At 40.4% G+C, this 25,629-nt stretch overlaps 1 protein-coding gene across 1 annotated transcript in view; it reads right to left on the bottom strand.

The window, feature by feature from the left end:
- itga1 (integrin, alpha 1) overlaps positions 1-23,350 on the bottom strand; it is a 62,953-nt gene extending 39,603 nt beyond the window's left edge. Inside the window, exon 1 of the mRNA XM_085464009.1 lies at positions 23,001-23,350. Within this exon, the coding sequence (XP_085320135.1) occupies positions 23,001-23,040 (40 nt within the window). The 5' untranslated portion in view covers positions 23,041-23,350. The remainder of the gene's footprint in view (positions 1-23,000) is intronic.
- Between the last annotated feature and the right edge of the window lie 2,279 nt (positions 23,351-25,629).

Genomic DNA, 25,629 nt, shown 5'->3' with positions numbered 1-25,629 from the left:
GTTAAGTTGATCCAAGACAGACAGTCAAAACAAATCTTCTAAAAAGAAAGCAAGCAAACATCTGCAGAAACTAGAAAAAAGTTCATGTCGTGCTGAACTGAAGACTGAACTGGTGCATTTATCATTTATGGCGTTGACCCTTCAAAGGAATAATGTCAAAAGGGGCTTTGGGTGGGACTCAGACCTTTTCTAAAACCACATGCTGGCATTTAACAAGAGACAACACTGGCAAGAGAAAAGCTTCAAATAATTCTGGCATGTCTGTGGGCAGCCTAGAGCCATGAAGAAGTTATAAAACTGAAATATTTCCAGATTTCCTCCTTTGTTCTTTTATCTTTGTCCATTTTTCTTCTTTACTGCACATTTTCCCCATTTTTCCCCCATCCATTTTTTCTCTGAATTCATCTTCTTTGCCACTCCAGCAGTAACCACGCTACCCTCTCTAATCGCTCTAGGAATGGTTATCACGAGCTGAACTTCTGACAGCTTTTAGCTCCGCTTACTTTGACAAAAATCTTCTCATTTGGCTGCCTGCTCAGTCTCTGCTTTAGTCTTGGCAAATGTGCGGCATGTGGGCTTGCAGTGGACATAAAGGTTATAGATGTAGGCGTGTTTGTGGCTTTACAAGCAGAAGAGAACACAAGTGGCCGCTTTTTTTTTTTTGAGGTTTAGTGATTGCATCTGTAGGCAGGGGCGGATTGGATAAATAACACAAGCTAAAAGAGACACACGAATCCGCTGCAGATATGTCAGCAGCTGTGGAAGGATAAAGGGAAGAGGTAGCGTGAGCAGTGCGTAAACAGAGCAACAGCAACTCAGGTGCCCTCTGTGTTTATACAGGCTGGCCTTCAGGAAGCATACTGGACATGCTCAGTTACCTGAATTAAAAATATAGTTAAAAACACAAAATCCACACCACTGACAGATATATTAAGCAGGAGATAAAGTTCACAGCAAGTGATTCACTGGCTGCAGACGATTGGTCACTAGTGGACATTCCAGGTTCCGGTTCCAGTAAATTCAACCCAAGAAATGAAGAACAGATACTACAGATGTGATGAAAGCCTACAATTTGTTACCAAGGTTTATGCCAAAAAAAGTAAAAATGTGACAACACCTTTGGAGATGTTTGCTTATTAAGCTTAACAAACAAGTGCACCAACAATCATGCGTTTAGACAGAAGACGGCTGATCATGGACAAATTATAAGCAGACAACCAAACCATTTAGGAAGCTTATCCAGAGAGACATTGAGTTTGGAGGGGTTAGCACTCACTAGCTGGGATAGGCTCCAGACTCACCGTTACCCTGAACTGCATAAGCAAAAGAAGATGGCTCAAATTTATCTAATCTATGCAACTCTATGAGGTACCTTGAGCTGCATGTAGATTACACTGTGAGAAAGTTTCTGCCATTAACTTTGTATTAACAAACTGCCAAAATGTACATATCCTTAGGTATTGCTGTTATTGTTCACAGACTGGGTCAGGATCATTGAAGCAATGTTTAAAGGTGCAGTGTGTAAAATCTCACCACTAGATGTCAGTAGATTGAAGAATCTAACTACAGTGGCCACTGTAGGACAAACAACTTTGGCTGTCATTCATTTTTAGTGAGTGTAGGCTGTCAGTCCCTCAACTGTCCATCACTACTATTTACTATGGAAGAGCTGTAAAACTTTGTGAAAGGAGATCGATACAGGTCAGTGAGTGAGAGAGCAAACTTTGCAAATATACCAGCCACTCACAAATAGCAGACATATTTGGCAGTCCTAATGTGCATAAATAAGGTGTTTCCTTTGACAGGCTAATATGCCAAAGGTAACACAAGATACACAGCTGGAATTTTAGAAATTTGTGAAATATGCTCCAGACGTTTGCGCTGTTACCTAAATTAAATCTGAGGACAAAGTGAAGTCTTTAGCTTTGTTAGTGTTATAATAAAAGTATTGGGCAAACTTCATATCACTAAAAGCACAAAGACAACCCTAGTGGTGGAAGAAGTGGCAGTCCTGACATCAGTGAAGTCACAGAGATTCATCTTCTCTCTACAATATTATGACAATTCAACCAGTATTTGGTGAAATATTCCAGTCTGGATCAAAGTGACAAACCATATGTCATTCCCTGAGTCACTCGTGGCTAAATCCCCTCCCTCGACCCTGGCTGCTATTTAATCTGCTTCCTCTTCTCCCTCAATTCATTCATTCTGCTGTGTTTTGCCCCTCAAAAACATCATCCATCCCTCTACTGTTTCTTCAATCCATTTATCTCTGTCTGCCCCTCCCATTTCCCATCTAAGCATCTCTCTGTTTACACCCCTTAATACACTGACTGAACCTGTCGGCTCAACAGTGTCAGCTTCCACTTTGTGAGACTTCCAGATGTACTCCCAGGAGCTCGTTTTTTTCCACCGGTGCGGAAAACATCCAGGCTTACAAGCTGAGACCCACACAGGACATCATCCCCCCTGACAGTTGTCAAACCTTTCATCCCCTCCCCAAATTTCTCTCTCAGTAATGCAGGGGTGGTTGACACTCTTCTAACCATATCCCCTGCCCTCCGACCACATAAGCATACAATGTCTGCAAAATCTGCTGATCACAACAGTTTTCCCATATAGGGAGCATCTGGACGGAGAGTGCTCCTTGGCTACATCAAACTAAAAATACACACACCCATAGGTCAAAGAACAACCTCTCCCCAGAATCAATAAGAGACATGCAAAAACAATCATGCATGTTATGAAGGAAACGGTGAGAGAAAATAATAACCCCCCCTGAGCTTGGGGGTAAACTGCATATCACCCACTGTTACAACATCACAGCAGATTTATTTGGCAAACTCAGTAAAAACAAATGAAACTGAAAAAACTAAAAGGGAGCGTCACTTATGCTAGTAAAGCAGGAACCAATTACCTTAAAAGTGCTTTGGGTTTATGCACTGATTAATTCATAATAATAACTACACATTTTAAATAGCATGCATGGTATTTTAAACAACGTACATATGTAATTATAATATTTCAGTGCTCTTTGTTTGTACTATAATTAGTGTGTTTTAAATAATTAATTGATCCTAAAGTTCCACTTACCCTCAAACCAACACAATGACCTCCATTAGCCACTTATGATGTTTAATTTTTTATCAGTAGTACAGGAATATCACGTGCCCTTAGCTCTCTCCTTGCTATTTCAGTAGGCTGATGCAGTTCATTTATAGGTGAAAAAAGTATGAATCTATTCAGTGGTAGTTTCAAGCTTGCTGTTTTATCAAGCTAGCTACATTTTCAGAAAACAAGTTCTCTTGGGGAATATGTTTTTATGTTTTTAGAGCAAGTGGCTGAAATTATTAGATCAAGGAGGCAGTTAGCTTAGCTTAGTTATGAGGGGCATTGACACACCAACCAGTTCACTCGCCACTTACTCACGTAGATGAAGAATGAGTCGCTCGCAGACCTTCCAAGCTGTGGTTGGCAAATTAACCCAATGTCATATTTACCACCCTGTCATATGTGAGCTAACATCCTTCCCTCTCACTGGAAGTCCCTTCAATTGCTCATCTCAAAGTCGAGAATAGTTTAACCTTGGACCAAACCACTTTGCTTCACCAGCAGTAACTGTGCAACTAATTTCTTTAAGTTGATTAATTTCATTGAGATTGTTTGCAATTTTGGTGTTAATCGCTCCCCTATATAAAGCCCAACAGATTTAGGATTTTTAAGACCAATACAGATATTTGGCAATTTAAAAATCGGATATTCTGATACATTGGCTGATACTGTTTTCACTTTTGACATAGGCTACCACACAGCTGTCAGGTGGCTCAGCCTGGGCAAAGTGTTACAAAGAGTAAAGGACCTGAGAACAGAAATTTGAGAATTTTGAGGAGAGCTCTCAGATGCAGAACAGAAGGCAGGTCTTGTATTTGCTGGGGATGTAACTGCACTAATGAATGAACTAAACTGCAAGGCAAGGGCCTATTTGCTACATGATGAAGGCTTTTATGAGAAATTTGGAGCTTTTCAAGCCAACATTATTATTCACATGCCAACAGTTAACTTGATGGTCCTCTTTGGATCCATCTTCACATGAACAATGATGATGAAGATTACAAATCCAGATACAAATACTCTCAAAGACGATCACATCACATTTCTACTCTCCTTCGCATTTTCACCTCAGAGATTGAATCAGACACTTTTCAAACCCGAGACACAGGAGATTTCTTTTTTATTATGCCTGCTGGACATTGCCGTAGCCTAATTGTAACATCTACTCCAATTAGCAGCAGTTTATAAAGTGACAAAATTAATATTGTGCAGAATTGAGTTAAGGTTATTGGCACGACCCATTTGAGAAAATGAATTGCCCACCCTTGGCTTACAGGCTCAGAAAAAGGTTACAAGTCGCTTATTTGTGATGAACTAGCTATTGCTTTGTTTGGGGGAGCGAAAGGAAGTGGTGACGGAAAAGACCCAAGTAGGAAGTGACCATGGATGTCTGTGTCATTGTTCACAAAAGTCTCCCGCTGCTGGGTTCAGCAATATCAAAACTATTTTGTCAGCTGATCCATTATGTGCACTGGAAGATTTTCTTTTTATGAGCTACTGGAACATTTCCCTGAAAATGGCTACATTTTCCATTTTCAGAATTGGGATGAGCCAATGCACACCCTGCACTAGCCCCAGATTTACATGAGAGCGGTGCAATTTTGTTGAAAAGCAAAGAGTGGTTTTAAATGTGAACCACTAACATACTGTTTCTGTTATTCTCAAGGCAGCACTAAAATTCAGAAACACGTCCTTTTAAAAAGATGCAGACACGTTGGTTTATTGTGGATAATAACAGAAGATAGACGTAATCGCAATGGCGTGTCCAGCGGGGTGGCCTGGGGGGGCACAGGCCACCCCCCCCAACCAGACTGGCCACCCCAGGTGCCACCCCAAAGGCAAAACAATAAAATTCAATCAAATATCAAATGTCCGATTATGTTTTCACGGTGACGCTCAGATATCCGAGTGTAAGTGAATGCAGCATCGGCTTCTGCGCTATGTGCATCAGGTTAGCAAAGGTAGGAGAGCAAAGCGCGAAAGACGTCACTGCAGGAAACAATTTTTCGGTGAAAGAAAATGAGGACAGAATAAATGTCCCGGTAAGTAATATTAAGTTTGTTGAGTTTAGTAAACTTCGGCGAAATTAGAATACCAAGGAAAAAATAACACTTAAAGAATTATTGCAGCTGTGGAATATTTCAGACAGTATGCTACAGAGGGCAGCTAACATAAGAGTTATGCGTTATAAGATATAATCTAAGTCGTAACATTGCTGTATGGAGCTGCAGATTTGGTTGCAGGTTAACATAGCTGGACTGGCCATCGGGCTTATTTGACTTATTTTTTATTTTTTTTGTAACGGCATGAACAATGAGAGGTGGTGGATTGGCCAGATGCAGGTCTATGTGTAGAAATAACTCCGTTGTTTGGTGGTGGCTATGGCGGGGCTTCCACAGAGGCAACAGGTGGATGAGGGAAGGGGAGGCAGGAGGAGAGCCCCGAGGCAGCCGCCAGTCCGAGTGTCAGGTGAACTGAACTTCAGGTAAGAAGTTATGACCTGCAGTCTATCTGGGTCAGATATGAACTAAGTTTAGGTGGAGTTTATTTTCGTTGTGCTGACTTTTTACTGTCAGTTGCAATAACTCATACTGCGTTCTAGCCAGCTTGGAGTTTTTATACAGCTGTTCGGTTGCTATGATGTTACTGATAGTGAACTTTATTTTATTCATAAGGTTAGTTAGTAGAGTTGCCAACGGCTCCTTAAAAAAATGGAATGGTCCCTCAATCAGAGAAAATATTACACGTTTCGTATTGAGCTGAGAAGAGACGCAGTTTGTCCCGAACTTCAGCTAGAATAGAAAAAGACACAAAGCTGGATTTATTCTGTCTTTACGCTGCACAGCTGCCTCTTCTCTCATCCTCCCTCTCCTGTTGCTACTTCAATCATGAAACTGATCGATGATCAGCTGATCGGCTTTTCTCTCTTGTTTGTTTATCGCCCACTTTGCGCCAGAAAGACGAAACCAGCAGATGTCGCGCTAAACAACAGCAGCACGTTTAAGCTTGATCGGCTGTTGTTAGAATTTATTTAATATTAATTTCTAGTATCAGCTGATGTTTGCTGGAGCCACAGCTGTAAAGCTGCTGGTCATGATGTCGGTTTGGATATCTGGTGAGAGGGAAACGTGAAGACCACCCACCAGGATCCTTTTTTATGTAGCTGACAGCTGGTAACTGTGCAGGGGCGGGTCTAGCAAAGTTTTGCCAGGGGGCCAGGTAGGGCATTAACAGGGAAAGGGGGCACAAAGAAATACTTTTCTTTCTTATTCTCATTTAAAATATCTAGCTTTTATTAAATAATTATCTAAATCTTACAACCAAAGTTTTTATCTGACGTAAAATGTATAGAAATCATACATATACCAAAAAGACTGTACATCACTGTCACAACAGGGTTTGTTTTCATTCAAAGGCTTTATGGCTTTAATACCTGGTGGGTCGGTCTGTAGTCAAAATGCCCGATTTTCTGTCCCAGTCCAGCCCTGCAGGTTATACTGGCAGTGTCACCATGCCAGCTGAATGTATTTCATCATCAGCCAGTGTTGTTCTTTATCAATATTACCAAAGTTTACCATAAGGCAGCATAGAAAGTATTTACTTGCTTTCAGGTTTTATTCAAATATTAGTCTTTTCAGTTGTTTCTCCACTTTTTTCCTGTTTCAAAATCAAACACCAGTTTGTGAGAAGATTATCTTCTTTTTTTAACAGGCAGAGAAAGTTTTGCATTGGAATGGCTAATTTGTCAATTGTTTGCTACAAATGTTCGTATTTTAATATTCAAAAATGTTTTTGCCCAAAACATATGTGCAGTATATGTCAGTAAAAATACTATGCAAATATTGCTGTCCTTGAATGCTGAGTAAACACTGACAAAGCACTGATTGTATCTCTTGTACTTTATCAACGCAGTATCTAAAAACTTTGCACCGTAGTGGTTAAAATCTCATTCTAATAAGAGTTAAAAGTGCATTTGGTTATTAGGTTTATAGGATTATTGAATTATGGTTAAGGGTTGGTAGAATTTTTTTTTAAAAACATTATCTGCCAATTAAATCTGCCACCCTTCTCCAAATCTGTGCCCCTACCTGGCCCCCCCAACAAAAATTTTCTAGACACGCCACTGCGTAATCGTTAGTTGAAGTTTGTTTTTGTATTACACAAAGGCTTACTGAATGAAGATTGGAAAGAAAAAGTACACATTATAAAAATAAATATGGCATAAATATACAAATTAAACAGCACTGCAACTTTGTTATTGTGTTTTAAATTACTGGATTTTCATTATTGCTCAGGATAATTATTTTGAAATTAGGGTTTACCCTTATTAGCACATCTAACTAGTGCCGCCCAGTCCTATCAACACACTCTGTCTTTCTGACACACACACACACACACACACACACACACACACACACACACACACACACACACACACAGATGTGTTTATGGAAGGTCACACAACTCCCCTTGATCTTTTCTTTGTTCGTGGTCAGGGCTACTCAACAGCAAGGACAAATACCACCCAAGACATACACACAAACTATGAATACTAATACATGAGCCAGAAACTGGTGAAATGTAAAAAAATAAAATGGCACACATAAAAACATAAAGTCAAACAAAGATTACCCAAATTAATTCTGACCAGCCTTGCTAATGCATCAGAATTGCTCCAGTATTACCAGAAGTATCGTTTTCCCCAATAAATACATGACTATTCTGAGTAACAAGCAGGAAATCAGCATAGCTGTGGTTTGAAGGCTCACAAAAAAATGAAACTTCAAAGATGATATCAGCAAAAAGAAATTTGTGATATGTTGGTTTTGATTTGAATCTTTTAGTTGCTGCTGCTGTTTGCGGAGAAATCCACAAAATACACCCCAAAACAGACAACGTGATGCTGAGTCAAAAAACTTTGACACAGTTTTTAAAAGGTCCGTGCTTGTCGAGTCGTGTTTTGAGTTAAAAGAGCTTTTAATTGAAAGTTATGTTGACTGACAGGAATTACTATGAAATGCTGTTTTGCTGTGATGTTGATAACCTTAGTGGAGAGTGTTCACAGGTAAGAGGGGGGTACCGGCAGATAAGATAAGGAAGGGAAGAGGAGGAGAATTGTGAGTTTTACTGTAATGTGATTATATTAATAGTGATCCAGAAGTGACAATATCAATCACTGCAAGTACATACAAAATGTACATATGTATATTTACACCTATGTGTGTGTGTTTAACTTGATGTAACTACAAAAAAAACCCCAAAAGACACAAAACGTCTCCCCATCAGTGATTTCTCACAAAAAGATAGAAAGTATACAAGAGGGAATTTTACTTTATAGCCTTCCATTTGATTACTTCATTACTTCTGGATGAATGTTGATATATATCCATTTCACACTATGGTTGATCAAAAGTGTGTGGAACTTCTCTTTCTCAAGTGCTTTTTAAATTTGTTTCTTTTTTGTCAGATATTTAGTTATCTTTAGAATTGAATAGAACAGTCTGAATGTAAAACCTAAAGAAAATTAGTCATTACATTTACACCACAGTACTATGCAAAAGTCTTAAGTCTCCTGTCATTTATTTGTATTTTGCCAGGATATCAAACAGTATATAGATCATCTGAAGTTCTTCTTTTTTCTTAAGGATATGACTTTCAGATACAGTTTATCTGCTGTTGTTTTTTTGTTTGTTTTTTGTCTTCCACTTGCAGTTTCCTCAAATTTCTTGAATTGCACATCATGCTGTGTTTTTGGCTAATACCTCTTTGGGAATCACATTGTTGGTGCAAAAATACTACTTTATGTCTATCAGACTGTGTTTTCATTGGAATTTTTGTCAATTCAACCAAAGAAATGGGAACACATTATGTGTAGTTCTAGTAAAAAAGTTCCCAATTATACCAATTAAAATTGGTTCTTTGATAAGTTGTCTATTATGTGAAGACACAACACTAGTTCATCACTTAAGTTATGTGCCTTCTTATGCTTGAATGATTCACAGGTCAGTGTTAAGTGGTTTAATAAATGTATCTGAAAATGCTCGAAAGAAAAATATAAAGAAATGGAGTGACTTAAGACTTTTTGCACATACATACTGTATCTGAGTGGAGCCTCACAAACTTTTGATATGGTACCAATCTGTTCTAAAGAAGAGATGTGATTAGTCAGATCCTATGAAACATTTGTGTGTGTGTGAAGAGCATCATGGTTAACATGAAACATTGCTCCAAGCAGACACCATCTCCATCTCTCCATATGTATGATGGATAGCTCTAACCTGCTGCTGGCAGAGACACAAGAGGGTGAAGGGCTGGACAGGCCTGGTGCACAGATGCAAACATGCACACATATAGAGACTGAGATCTGAGGCTATCAGCGCTTAGCAGGTACTAAGAAACTCGGGGGACAACAAGTATGCGTGTGTGCGTGTGTGTGTGTGTGTGTGTGGGGGGGGGGGGGGGGGGCACTCCTTATGTGTTTCTTCTGGCAAGAAGTTATGGGCCCCTGATTAGTTCACATGGGCATAAACAAGGAAATGACTACAGGCAGACCTAAATCCTGTTTAACAAAAAAAAAAGAGAGAAAACTATATCACAAACTACACCCAAAACAACATGAGTTTAACAAGCAACTGACAGGTTGGCGCCGTCAGGGAGCTGTGGAAGAAAAGAATGCAGTGGGAAAAAGCCTGTATATACAGTGACTGAAGGAAGTTTCTGTAACACAGTCAAAGTGTAAGAGTGTCACATGTTGTGGCACAATACAGAGAGAAAAAGTCATGGAAAAGATTAAAGAAAAAAAAGCGCTAACAGCCAACATTTAGTGCTTTTGAGCTGAATCACTAACACATTTGTAGTGTTAGTGATTCAGCATTATCTTTTTGCCAAAAGATAATGCTGACAGAGGAAAATAAGCAGAGGGTACCACACCACCTATCTCACACTATCTCCAGATGCATGACCCTCCCACCTTAAATCTTAAATGAATGCTGTATGTGTCTTCACCTGCACAACATACAGCCAGGAGCCCCACTCCTGGAAGACGTTTGTGCAACCTAATGAGAACAAAAAGGAAATATGGCAAAAATAAAAGACTAAGTGATCAAATCACAGCGACTCTGACTTACTACCCCCTGCTTCTCACGGTGCAGTAAGGCAAAACTTACTTCATACGTGACTGAAATAACACATGAAGAAAAAAGACAAGGTGTTAACGTTTTGCATTCACTTCCACAAAACATTAGGTTTACATTTAAGCCTCTAAAGAGTTCTTCTTTACTGTCGGTTAAAGTGCACGTTTCAAGAAAACCACACATCATTGCACTTTCCAGGCAAACTCATACAGCGAATCGTCACCTTATTCTCTCAGGAAAAAGAAAGAAGAAGTGGAATTGATGGTGCAACTTGATTTAGCATTTTTAGCAAAAGTTATCGAGTTTTAAACTGTAATGACTGCTTCTGGTGTAGGTAGGTGTCCACTGAAATCTGATAGCACGTAATATGAAGCTAAAGACAGTTAGCGTAACATAAAGACTGGGAAACGGGGAATCGTTTAGCCTTGGCTCCAACTTAAGCTTTCTAACTTGTCTGCTTGTTTTCACTCAAACTGAAGATAAGGTGCTGTCCTCCTTCAGCACATGTTCGGAAACGGGACCTCCCGTCTGACTCCGCATTGTCTCACCAACAGCTTTCCCCTCTGCCTCCCAATCCGCCCCGTTGCCTCTGCCCCTGTCCACTTTGCTCCTAATGCCTCACAACAACTGTGCAGTGCCGAAGGTCACATGACTGAAAAATACCTCGGCGTACACAAGCTGTCTGCAGGTAGATAGGTATAAATTTCTGGGAATAATGAATGGCTCACAAAAATGTTGGAAAGAAGTTTTTTTGTTTGTTTGTTTTGGGGTTTTTTTTGTTTTGTTTTTTAATGAATGTATTTTTATGTAATTACAACCCCAACCACTCAAAGGGGTTAAAAGCAAGCTCCTGGGAATGCTAAAATTGTAACAGCCTGAGGAAAAGTGTGGACAGATGATGAAGTGTGAAAAAAAAACATGCAGAATGCTTCAAGCTGCTGATGCATGTGTGTGGCTTGACCTCCTGTGGGGGTTAAGACCTTAGTAAACTGACACGATTTGTGATGTAGCACCTTCACGGGTATCTCGTTCGTTTATGAAACCAAAAGACGTGACGTGTGTGTCTTTGGGGGATTTTTCAGCTCTTATCTCTGGGCTTTTAGGACACTCGTAGGAAAATAAGCCTTTTAAAACACTTCACAGAGATCACCCCTACAATCTGTCAGTCATCTCACAGAAAACTGTAACTATTAAGCAAAAAAAATTAAACACAGACACAATATGTATCCAGCTTTCAGGAGCGAGACAGGAAATATCAATTTGACTTCTGGAGATGACTTCATACGACAGAAAAGGTTTAGCACAAGCACTGCCATGGCGACACCAAGCTTTTTTTTAATTTCCCCCCTCACTTCTCCGTCTGCAGCTCTGGCAGACACAGCACCTCAGACAGAAATGAGTCATTTTCTGTGGTAAAACCCAGCCCTGGTGAGCTTTACCACAAGTCACCATTAACACACACATAGCAGGGATTCAATTTTAGGGTGCTCAATCCCTTCTACACTGCACTTGAGTATATTTGGACCCCAAGGACAATTAAAATAACACCTGCTGTTGTTAATATTAGGTGTGAAATCTATTGTAGCTGTCCAATGACGAAGATACTGACAATAAAATGCCTGCAAGTTAGACGAAAGCGTCGCAAATCAGCAAGAAAAAAGGAAAAACAATACAAAAGTGTGTCGAGTGTCACAGTGTGAAGTAATACTTAAGCTTTAAAAAGCTTTAGCAATCAAGTCAATGCTTTTACTCTGAAAAGTGTGTCTCGTGCTGTGCTTCTGGCACGGCCCACATCCGAATGAAATAGAGTTCATGCCCTACATACCACAATTATTACCTTTCATTGAATCATTAACAATAAACCAGAACATCAGGGGCGGGGTAGCTCATCTGGCCCATGTTAAATCACAAATCACAGGTTATTGTAAAGTGTGAAGCACACAAAGAAAGTTTTGCTGTCGAAGGTTTGCTGTAGAAACAACTGAAATTACTATCGCGTAGTTACAATATTATGACTATGTGATAGTAATGACCATGACCGTTAAAGGAATGAAAATATATGAATGCATCAGCATGTCACAACACTGACGCTGCTACATGCTACATTTCCAGCCCAGTCTTGTTCCAGTCTCCAAGTAGTTCACTGGCATGGTGATGGTGATATGAAAGTCCCAACCATGCTTTCCAGTGCATGATTATGATGAGTAAGATCATGATGATATCCATCTAATAGAAAACAAAACAACGCATATTTCGAGCTATCCCATCACTGGGTGTTTCATCAAGTTCTTTCATTATCATTTTGGATGAAGTTAATCAGCATCGAGAATCTAGTGTTAACATAACAGTGAAAAAGCATTAAAATCCTACTGCATAGTCCCTGTGCAGAACCACGTACCAGGGCTGTGGTTAGTATTAGCAGCTAGCTGGTAAAGACAGTGGAGCATATATGAGCCAAATATTCTTCATGAATGTTATTTCAGCTTATTTCTGTAATGAAAAAAAAATACTAAAAATATTTCAGTTTTGCACATTTTGGTAAAAATGGGACTACACTGGCATTCAGTGTCAGCAATGACTAGTCCAACTTTAAACATGTCCACCTTGCTATGAATGTCCTTTTCTGTGTGAAGCAGAGAGTGGGTGGCTTCAAGGTGGTCAGACAGTGTTTGTTAGGGGAAATGGACTGTTGCTAGTTTACTGTGAGTCATTGAAGGTAAAAATAGTTCTTTTTTTAAAAATTTCTTCCACTTTAATTTTTCACATTTCATGGCTCTGTGAATGCCTGTTATCCACGATGTGCCCACACCATGCATCTTTCTCCCTTCGAGCTGATATGCATCTTTGATTACCAACCAGTAACGCCATTACTGCTTTTAGAAGACACACCAGCTTTACCTGACTCTGTGCATCTTCCACCTCACATGGGTGCCATATGCTGCACAGACAGCAGTCAGTACCAGGAAAAACTGTTACACATCTGTCGCTTGTTCAGGCAACAGTATATGAGACTAAGACATGTGGGTGGGCTTGGTGGTTTTGCAGGCTCGAGGCAGCATCTTTGAACTTTTCTTTGACATCACAATGTTTCAAGAAATATGCTTCTTTGTCTTGTTTCTCCAGTAACTGTAGCATCCTGCCAGCTTCGCTTTTTTTTTGTGACATCAGTAAACTCTGCGCACACTCCGGATGCATGAGTTTGTCATCATCTAAATGAACTTCATGTGACACTGTGGTAGAGTTACTGACAAGAAGAAGGCTTCTCAATTAAATGATTACCTTTAATCATTTACAGTTTACTCTAAGTAATTGCAGTTAATCACTAAAAGTTAATCTTCCTAAGTTTTTAATGTGGACTTGGTGACAGAGCAATAGTTGCTTTGCACTGTCAGAAAATAGTGGATAATATCAAGGAGATGGCAATAAATTTAGGGTTTTTATTTTCCAGAGTCAATCCAAAAAATTCTTCTTAAAAGGTGAGAACCTGATGCATTTATTTGAACAATAACTTACGTGATCCATTACCAAAATGATCAATCAACAGTTTTTTGTTCCAGGACTAACGTCAGATTTTGCTTTCTTTTCCTACATTTTTAGCTTCTTATGCTCAAGCCTAAAAAGGTAAACCCTCCAAGCAAAACACATGTCACCCATCACTGCAGCTGGCTTTCCTGCAAGAAGTGAGGCAAAAGAAAGAGAAGACTATCATACATCAGGAAAACAGATACCGTATGCATGACACTATTGATCCAAGCTTGCGTAGGTTCATCTGATCTTTGATGCAGTAGTTGGTGTTGACTATTTTTTCCCCACATGCACATATTTGTCTTGTTCTGCGCACAGATCATGCACCTTTATGAAACAGACGCAAAGCGAGGTACAAGAAAGATTTAATCCTCCTCTTCCTTTTTATTCTTTTTTTTCCGTTCTCTGTATGATTACTTCCATTAAATTTAAGAAGAACTAAGCAGCTTAACACTATGAATGCCTGAGTGGATCGTCTGTATCAAAGGCTGTATATATGATTCATAGATCACTACTACAAAGACCTGCAAGACATATATATTATGTGGGAGATGAAGGAGACATGGGGGGAAGTGCTGCATATATGCCTTTTTGAGTTCAGATGTGGTTACCCTGTAGTCTAGTGATGCACCAATCTGTTATTAAGATAAGAGAGTACTACAGAATGCTATGCTATCGATATCAGTGACAGTGACACAATCTATTAAATTAAGTTCTTTGTTGTTCTTTGTTTACAATACCACACATCAACAGCTGTGCAGCACCAGCTTTTAGCTGGAGAGCTAACATGGCGTGGAGGAGGCCAACAGAAATAATTCAGCAGGTTGGACACAGTTCACACTCGCTACCCCGACTGTTTACTGTCGCCTTCTTTCTGTCGCTCATGCTTTGTTCAGTTGATAGTACTTTCATTGCACTCACAGTAGCAAAACTTCTCGGAAACTCAAGTTATTCTTTCACCCGTTTCTTGTCAGCACCACTCCACACTAGATGTTTGCACACATTTACTTCACCCTGATGTCATTTTGCGAGTGGGACTCAAAACAGGACAAAGTGAAAATGCATTGACGATAAATGACATCAGCGGTGCGGTAACTACGCTCACACTGAGTTTTTTTTACAACAAATACCAATTTAGCAAATATATACTCTTGGATGTATTGGTGTATTATATTTGATCTTTATTTTATTTAAATGGGTTACTGCAAACATGCAAAAATCTGAATGTGCCAGACTCATTTTGACTGTAGTGTAGGGCATGGAAATAGCTCCTGTCACTGCAGTCCCTGACAAACTGATATAAAAAGCCTGAACACATACATAATATATAAATCACTCTATATATATTATAAATCAGTCTTGCATAACACTTTCAAATCACATGAAAAAAGACAAAGGTCCATGAAGAGTATTCCAAAAACAAAGGCAATTAATAAATCATTGTTTGAGACTTTACTTCAGGTTTCACGATGTCTTAAGCAGAGCAACAAACATAAAATAAGACTTTAAACACACACACAGAGCTATTGAGTGGAATCTGAAATGTGGTATATTCCTTAGGTCTGTGTGTATATGCTTCTTGATAAGAAAGTAATAAATGCCCAAAACGTTACTTCAGAATCTTCTCTGGAAAAGGTTCTGGTGGATGCAGATCTGTTGTAATTTTATTTGATTACAAGAAAGAGGAAGACAGTTTATTCATAAGTAAATTGACACGAACATCATGTCAGTGCTCTGTGTGCCTCAGTGATGAAATGGTTAACAGAGTTAACGGATCTCTGTGTCCTTGGTTTGAGACCAAGAAGAGACGTAAGTCCAGCCTCAGGGGGTCATAAGTTAGTGTACTCTCAATGCTGGTCCCAGGACAAACAGGAGGATTGTGTCAGCGAGGGCAAAAACTGTGCTAAGAAGAACATTCACCATGGCAACCAGTTGAGAAATAAGGGAGCAACCAAAAGTACCACATCACATCAGCATTGCGTGTAATGGAATACTCAAGGATAAGGTATCGGGTATTATATCAGAATCGGATAAGAAGTTGGATCGTTGTGTCTTCTCATATGATGGATCTTCCATGCTTCCAAGCATTTCTTGCATGCTACGTTTGGCATTACAGCCACCAAATTTCCAGCAAGAGTATTAACTGAAAGCTGTGCAAATGAAAGAGAACTTGTTTAGAACGAGCAGTTCACCCAAGTTTAAGTAGTGGTTGTCACAGCAACAATTACATCTTTTTTTTCTAAATGTTTGCAGTAAACAGCTGAAATACTACAGCAGAGTTTGCAACAGAACTCTGAGCTAAACGCTACCTTAACTAACAATTTCCTCTTGTCTAAATATAGCCATGTTGTGCCGTATGCATCATTCTCACTTGAGTTTTCAGCATGCAAATCAGCATTCACACTGTGAATCTGACCTTTGCTGAAGCATGAGATACGCCACATACATTTTCTGTTGGCAAACCACGCATTTTCACTTCCTCTGTGGTGGCTGCTACACTGGCATGTGGGGTCACTGGCACCAGTATCACTGTGTGAAGGTTTGCAAAAAAATGTTAGCATCTCATGAGAAAACTAATTTCAATGCAAATTGCACAAAAACATTTCAGCTGTTGCACACACTGTTGCACACACTGTTGCACCAGCTCAGAAGGCAACTGATTCACATTCAGGCTAGTTGCATGAGATTTGTGTATTGTAGTTCTGAAGATGGGCCCCTTTGTTCAACGACCAAGGCAAGAAACGCGAGACAAGAAAAAGGAGCATTACAACAAACGGCTGTGATCAAAGAGGCTCATTTGAGCTATACATGACATGTGTTAAAACACTTATTCAGTGGCTGCTACTTAGACATAATTTGACTTAACTGCAGGTATAAATACACACAACACTGTCACTTTGGAGACACACAGCTGAATCCTGTGAAGCTGCAGGTAACTAACAATATCAAACCACTGGGAAGAATAAACACAACTTCAGCTCCAGCTAGAGTTTCACCATATCTGTATTTTTCTGTTAGACGTCTTTAATACAGTTTTTCTCAGTCGCTTTGGTGCGTTTCTCAGATCAGAATTGAAATTCTCATAACTATTAGTTCAACCTCCACAACACTCAGTCATTTGTGCACATCATAGTAGCAATTTCTCCTCTCTCTGAACAAACTGCAAATGATTTTGGACATGAATCAGTTGCTTCCATACATTTCCCTGCTGCTTTCTGACATTTCCATTTGCTTATGTCATGTCAGTCAAAAGTAATCATACCTATGGATGCTGAATAGTCATTCCCAATAAAACTAATAGTCATACATCCATTGCTTAAGTCATCACACACAAAATTGTTGAACTAGTTATCACATGCCAAATATTGGCCATCTGTCAAGCAAATCCTATACCTTTCTGTATCATTGTTCCTGGAAATGTCTCCGAAATTGAACAATTGATCTCAGGTGAATTACAGCTGTCACTCATGAGGAGGCTCTACCAAATGGGTGATTTTATGTTTACATGTATTCTACAGTGAACAAGTGACTGTAGCATATTTTTCTTTTGCACAATTCTGTAGGATTACAAACACTTCTACACAATGGAAATGTGAAACGTACGTATTCAGTGTCTTAGTTACTCCCAAGACTCCCATAACATCTACAGTGACTTTACTGCACATTTCAGATGGCTGTACAGGTAGGCCATAGTGCTGTTGTCAGCATTTTCAGGTGTCACCAATTGTTTTTGCAATGGGAAACACTGAAATTATAAACTGTCATAGTGGAAACATGACAATGCCATTTGACTATCTTGTTCATAAAGATGGTGTCAAGACTTTTCATTTTGATGGCACTGACAGTTTCATTGACATGGACACTTGCTTTTGAGGTATGGATAATCAATTCTGTGCATGTGATGTGCTTTTGCAGGCTATCCACTAGGTTTTGCAGTTTGCACTAATTGTTTTGGGAAATGCACTAACTGCTGTGCAAATGTTAATGGTGTTCTGAGAAACGCACCAAAGCGACTGAGAAAAACTGTAACAACTAACAGGAAAAAAAATCTAGCAAATTTAAGCTATCGTTCCAATACAGAAGAAGCCGCTTTGTGTCATAAAAACTGGCTCTGAGGCACCCCCTTATTTGGCATGAGATTTGTTTTCACAGAACAGAAAACAAAGGCCTGCATATGGTGGTTTCATCACAAAGGTCAAAATTATCAAGAAATCGTTAAACGAGAAAGAAAACTATTCTTGAACTAAGACTGGTTTACAGCCTCCACCCCGCCTCCTTACGAAACTGCAAGCGTTGACGAAGGCTGTGAAATCCAGCTGAAAGCACTGGAAAATATCCAGAAAGCGAACACTGATTTGAGGCTATTTTATCCCATGATTACAAGTGCTTTGTGTCATTGGTATAAACTAGAAAATATGAACAGAGCCATCCATCCTCTTCCACTTATCCTTACTTATCAGAGTGAAGTGGCTGGAGTCTATCCCAGTTACCAGAGGGCGAGAGGACAGATCACCAGTCTGTCTCAGGACTAACAACGTATCTTAGCCAATGCAGAAAAAATGCATTCAATTTAACTTCTGTTTATTCACTGTTTTATTTTATAGTCAACGAATTTGGGTTATACTGAATAAATATAAGTAGTAAGTATTTTTTGTAAATTATGGTCATGCAGTGTGAAGGTTTATCTGTGGTACAAAAGCACATGCTCATTGGCTAACGAGTTCTCAGTGTGTGTGTGTGTGTGTGGGGGGGGGGGGGGGGGGGGTACAAGCTGATGGCAGAATCTCTGAACTTGAGGCTTCAATGCAGGACTTGATGTCACAGTAGCTACATCCATTTTTTTTTACTGCCTGTCGGTATAGCTCACCTTTCAGAGGCAGTCTAATCTTGCCTACATGTTATGCAGTGTTAGGTGTGACACATTACAATGTAACAACATTGCAAAGAAACAAAAATACTGTAATCACATTTCATTTTTCAGTAGTACAGTAATCTAATGCACGACTGTGCTGAATGGAGTGATCACATCACAGATACAATTGTGCCGTTACTTGGGTTACAAAGTTTCTTCGGTTATTTGCAGGACGGGTAGAGAAAAACAAAACAAAAAAACAGTGAACTGATCTTATAATCAGCTGCTTTCAGTTTGTGTGCAGGAGGAGGAAATGGTTGAGCGATGTAAAGTGGAGATATGGATATTGCGTTCACTTTTCTGACACAAAAGGACAAGAGCAAGATGATAAAGCACAAACTGTGTCCAGGACAGAAACAACTACATTATATTGATAGCATGACTTTAGCTCTTTGCAAGCAACTTCACAGACAGCATGCTAGCGCAAAGCTAGCCAAGAACCCAGAGCTGAGTGTATGCCGACCCCAGCCCAGCAGCCAGAGCGTGCACTTCAACAAAGGCAGTAATGAGCAGTCAGCTATGCAGAAAATACTGAATGAAAGATCATATGTATGTCCTCATTGGGATAAAGTTATGTGTCGTGGGATTGTAGCCTAAGGTTTATATTTTTAACTTTTAACTCTGAGAAAGTACATATCAGGTAATCTAATATAGTGATGAGAACGAGTAGTGTACTAGTGCACTTACTTTCTCCAGCAAGTAGTTAAATAAAGTACATTATAAATTACTTTCAAGAAAATTAATGAGTAATGTATATTATATAACTTGAATAATGACCACACCACTGATTTTTTTTTGGTCATCAAATACCATCAAGACAGCCCTTTAGTCTGAGAATACAGTGCTCAGAGAGTAGCGGAAGAGCAGCAGGCACACTGTTACATGGTCAGAGGTGGAAACCATGAGGTAGGTGTTAGTTTGCTGTCATCTTCGTGTGAAATCCTCCACATGTGGGCTATAGCAGTGTAACCACAACCTATCAGAAAAACATGTGAGTAAACAGACCATTTCTCAAAGACTTCTCCTTTGGCATATTTCTGTAACTACAAATGAAGCTGCTGTTTTCATGCAAGAAAGCACACGAACTTTGTGATATAACGTCATCTTCTTCTGCTGCACTGATTAAACTTTCCCTTTTTTGCATCAAGGGTGGATTCGATAGATTTTGATTCTATAAATTTCTATAAACCTATAAATTCTAGTCTATATATTGTCAAAATGCAACCATTAAGTTAAAAAAAAGAGAACCTTACATTGGCATTCCTGGCATCCATGAATTTCTAGAAAACAAACAAACAAATGAAGTAAAACCTATATATGCATAGGATGCTGCCAGAGGTTTTAGATTGGCCCTTTAAGGAAGGCATTACAGGCGCAGGTGTAGGGAATTACAGCCAGAAGGAAGCCACACAGTTTTTCAACCAGGTGGGGTTGTTGATTCTGATGGTCATGCCATGTGTTTTTCAGCCTATATTTGCACTGAAGATATGATTAATAAATAAAGCACTGGCCATGGCGGACCTCAGTTTCTTCATCACAACGAATTGGAAACAACTTCAAATTCCCTCAAGTGGCGTTTTGGTGGTTGGATTGCCACGAAAATGATGACAGCAAATTCTCAAGACTATATAGTCTCTGCTTTCTCACTGGAAGAGGACATTTTTATCATGGCAGCCTGGTTGTGACTTTGCCACAATAAAATCACCAGACGTGAAAAGTGAAAACTGTCATTTTCTGCTGCACGCACATGTTCAGCAGAGGCATTCCCACAGTCTATAGATATATTCATGTGTGTGAAAAACACAAATAAGGATGCTCAAACTGAGTCTAAGAAGAGACAAGCCGACGATAAGCTAACATAATCACTCACCACTCCAGGAAATCTGTCCGCCCATGCCAGCAGACAGTTTATGTCAGATTAGTGCTGATTGCTGCAGACTCCAGGGAGCACGCTAATTCAGATTCAAATATTACAGTCAGTATAGGAGGAGGGGGAGGGGGAGGAGAAGGAGGAGACATATTGCTAATGACGGAGATGGCCGGTTTCACCGCTATGTCTTGCCAAGTTAATAAATTCACTGCAGAGTTGCAATGTCTTAAGACTTTACAGTATATCCTCTGACATTCCAGTCATCAATGAATTAACTGCCCTCTCTACTCTACTGCGGCATTCCATGTGCTCAGGAAAAGACAAATTTCCTTGAAAGAGTTGTGAAGCACGTAAACCCGTTTGTGTTTGACTCGTCCTTCAGCTCCTCCTTCCATATCTGCAGCACACATACTGTGAAAAGACACTGAAATGTGATCAACTCGTACAGAAAACACCTTGTAATCTCTGCGGGGCAGCGAAACAGAGGTCTCGAAACAGCGTTCATCTAATTTACTCCTTTGTAATCAAATAACAGGCCATAAAAGGCAACTTTGTTTAGCAACCATATGAACTCCAAAATACCCTCTGGCTATTTCTCGCGGCTCACAAGCATCCTATCACGTGTGAGCGCCGTGATGCTGCCGCAGTCCCTGCATTAAAGGAGCAGTTCAAAGAAGAAAACAAAGAGCTTTGGCTTGAGTCACAAGGTCAACAGACAAAAAAAGAGAGGAACGAGAGAAAGCCTCAAACAGAGGTCAAATGTTTAGATCGTGAATATTATTGCAAAACCAATAGCTATTTCTATGGTAACTGATCATTAAAGTCATTGATTCAGATGAAACCATAAACACGATGTGGTTCCAGTGTGAGAATTTATTACGTTTTTGGCTACAATAAGAAGGTCAGACAAACAATGTGTGTTATGTGTTAATGTCACCTTGAAGATTGTGGCATTGCCTAAAACTGTACTTTGTGTGAATGGCAGCCCATTTCTATTTTTTTAATGTGTTAAAGACTAAATTATTAAGTACAAAAGAATTAAATTGAACAACGTAAATGATAATTAGTCACAGCCCAGTAGGTGACCGTGTTCCTGCTGTTTGTGTCACTCCAGTCGACTCATACTGATGGAAGCCAGATGCCCCTCTTCTCTGAAATACCAAACTCAAACCACCTGCAGCTCCATCGCTGTTAGGAATTTACATAGATTAAATGCTGCCAGTACAACAAGCACATGTGGGCCTCTGAAGCAGGCAGTGGTAGCTATCATAACCCAACACTATGGACTCAAACCAGCTTTTACCCCTGTGTGAACCGCCTCCTGCCGCTCACACTACAGTGCTGGGCCAGCAGCGCTGAGCGTGATGGAACAAGATCAGTTAAGTAACAGCGTCCAGCCTCATTCACAATAACCCTGAATTTGCGCACGTAGAAGGAAAAGCACTGTTCGACAAACTGCAGGAATACGATTAAAGACACTAAAGAGAGACAGAGAGGGTTAGATTAAAAAGAAAATGATGATGGGATGGTTATGGCATGGGCTTGGCCATATGAGCTTCAACTGAACTGACCCCTTGACACTCACACAGCCACACACATTTCTCTCCAGCTCTAACTCAATTCTCTAATGACCATCACAAGCCGGAATCACATGTAAGCGTAGAAATCTGAGAATTAATCAGAGACATGCACTGTTGACTTTGTCTCTATCCCACTTTCTCCCACTTATCCTCCCCTCCTCCAAACTCTGATACATCACCGGTACAAACTTCTTGGACGTGACCTAGAAGTTTATTCACTTCTGCTGCTCTGGAGGTGAACTTGAGAGAGAGCGTAGCATCACCAGAGGAACTACCCAAAGCGAGCCCACAAGCTCTTAGCCCCGTCACTAAGCCAGCAGCAATTTCCCTTAACCAAGAACTTCAGATCGAATCACTGCCTACGAGGGTTTGTTCTAAAACAGGGTGAGACATAATTTCACAAGATCTGCACCAGAAACAGCAGAAACACATGGCACTGCAGAAACACAGCCTACTTCTGACAGCGTAAACTCTGGCATGACCAGCATCTAATTAGAGCATCGCGCAGTAATTTGACTGACCGTTCAACGTCTCTGTTATATAAGCTCATGGGTGGCGTGCCTCTGAGACCTGGCTGTCTATGAAGCACCCTTGTTCCTTCAGAATAAATCTCACCTGGGCACATACAGAAAGTTCGTATTAGGACAGGACACCGACTTTTTAATGGGCGTGTTGGCAAGGTGAGTGACACTTCTAATGGATGCGTTTAGTCGCTCGGTCGTCAATTATGCATGCTGCCAGGATCCAAGCGTGTGCCGTCTGGCGTGCGCGCAAGGATGCGCCGAGGGAGCTTCGGTACTGTAGAAGAAGTGCTTGTTATTTGATCCAATAATCATTACACGCGTCTTTTTTCTGCGGTCATTACTTACCAATAATCGCATCTGTTGTCAAAATAAAACGTTGCCACATCCTGAGTGCCGTTAGTGTGAAGCTGTGTCCTTGTAGCTTCACTCAGTCTCAGTCCACGGACTTTTAAACAGAAGATTTATCAGAATTTTTTTTAAAATGGCTAACAGCAGACTTGTAAGAGTCCTGGAAGCATTTCGTGTGCATCAGAAGCTTCAAAGTCTGAAAGTCCTGAATCAAACTAGACTTCTGAGTTGGGCGGGACAAACAGGGAGGAGAAGAAAAAGTGGGCAGTGTCGCGGAGTGAGGGTTCCTGAGCTCTGAGGGTCGCTCGGCCGTTAATGTGAGCAGCGACACCATAAAAAGCAGGGTTGGGATGAAGGCATCTGCAAAAATCCGCACATCAGTCGCAAGTCTGTCAATGTGGCGTGCACAGAGCCTCCACGGCAAACGGGTGCGCTCCCCAACAGACGCGCACAGCAAGCAGCGCAACTGTGTGTGTTTCACTCCCTCTCCGCCCCTCCCTCCCGCTGTAAGACACGCTGTATAGCTGTTACTTACACACAACCATGGAGGAGAATAATGGACAGGTAGAGCAGAGAAGGATGAGGGACAGACATGCCAGGCAGGCAGCAGGTCAGTCACAAACAGAGCTAAAACAAAGCCATCCTGCATTTAGCCTAAGAGCTTTTAGATGAATATGTGTGAAGTCTTTCAGTGCTTCAGCTTGGTGCTTGAAAATTTTAAGGTTTAAGCTCCTTCTCTGCTTCAATGTGCTTTTAAAAAGTGTAGACTACCTGTTTTGTGATTCTTTCTCTTAGTACAGCTGTTGCAGAACCTCCACCATGTTCCAAAAGACAAGCAAAACATACGAATTTCCTGTTCAACATGACACATCAAAATTAAAACCTTAAATAACGCACATGAGTAGCTCAAGTTACTGGGACTAAAGTCAAAGCCTGAATTATTGCTTCAGTCCCTGAACGTGGGTGTGGGAGTTTAATCATGCACAGGACTTTATAACCTATGTCAAGCCCATGGGAAAATCTTAGTACAAGTGGTGTCTGGAGACTACAACTCAGCAGTAAGACTAAAATAGGCTCAGTTTAACATACAGGGTTCGGTCCGTGTGGCAGCTCGTCCTTCTGTTTTCAACAGCAAAGTCATTAAAAAATGGAAAAAGATTTACAAAAATGAAGCTGTGCCAGTCTGACTGTGGAGGAAGGAAAGTTTTACAGGTTTCACTAAATCAGGGGTTGTCAAACTGTGGGTGGGGACCCACTGGTCATCGAGCTAGTCTAGATGGAAACGAAGTTGAATGAATATGATTTATGAAGAGGAAATAAACAAGAGTTCACTGATGCCATGGTGCAGTATCCTGTTTACGCCGCTCTAAATATTTTAAACAAAAAGTCTTTTAGGTTTTAGGGTTAAAGTGCACTTGTGAGTAACTGTCTGTGAACACATTCAAAAAGTGTGAAAAGTAGCAAACATGAACTCTAATTTATTGCAGAGTGAAAACTTTTACTAGACAACCACACAGCCCTTCGTGAACTGTAATCCCCGGTGTCCTGGATGACTTAGAAGCTTTCGTTATTGTATTGAAGATAGGAAAATAGGGCTTAAAAATGATCATCCAACATCTGTGTTAGTCCTACCCAAAGATGTCAGTAAAACAAAATCTACATCACAACAGATGTTATCCCTCGCAATGCAGCGAGGAAAGTATCTCCTGGAGTGGCGAATCCATCCTCTGCAGGACCCTGCTGTGATGTCGTCACATGCTGCATCCATGGCTGCTAGCAGGGCCATTTGCTCATGTGGATTTCATTTTTCTTGAGTACTCTGTCAATTGTTGAAATTGAAACAGATTCAATATTGCCAAATACCGTGTAATTCTCTATGACAGCGCTTTGTATGTCTCTCAGCTTTATTGCATTGTTTGCAATGACCATTGCACAAATGGCTTCTTCTTGCTGTGGGGTAAAAAGGGGCCCTCTTCCGCCTCTGCGAGGTTGTCTTACAATCCTATGTGGTGCAGAGTAAACTTTTTGTGAAATTGCAAATACAGTACAGTAACATGTGATGTGTCTGAGATGGCACAGTACAGTACAGTGTATTACTGTTTGCATACCTGTTTTCCCTACGGAATCTTTGAATGATTGAACTGACAGTAGTTCTTCCAATATTGGGTTGCACCCTTCGACCAGCCTCCTCCATGGTGAGGCCGTGATTGACAACATGGTCCACAATTGTAGCCCTTATTTCATTAGGAATCCGCCTATATCTGCCTCTTCTCCCTCTTCCCCTTCCTCCCCGCATCCTCACCCCTCTTCCACGGTGCTGACCTTCCATTTTGTGTCACAGAAGTGTAGAAATGGTACACACTAGCTCCTGCGCAGTTTATATATGCTTGCCAATTGGGGATTCACAGGATTCATCCATAATTGACAGTGAACAAGTTGTTTGTCATTGGTTACAACTAAACTTTCACACGCCTCCTCATGAGTGACAGCTGTAATTCACCCGAGATCAATTGTTCAATTTCGGAGACATTTCCAGGAACAATGATACAGAAAGGTATAGGATTTGCTTGACAGATGGCCAATATTTGGCATGTGATAACTAGTTCAACAATTTTGTGTGTGATGA

This window comes from Copadichromis virginalis, linkage group LG7 (assembly GCF_057382275.1).
Source record: "Copadichromis virginalis isolate Kocher_CV1m ecotype Utaka linkage group LG7, C_Virginalis_male_GT1.1, whole genome shotgun sequence".
Classification (NCBI taxonomy): domain Eukaryota; kingdom Metazoa; phylum Chordata; class Actinopteri; order Cichliformes; family Cichlidae; genus Copadichromis; species Copadichromis virginalis.
The sequence above is the reverse complement of the archived record's forward strand: the minus strand, read 5'-3'. Positions and strand labels throughout refer to the sequence as shown.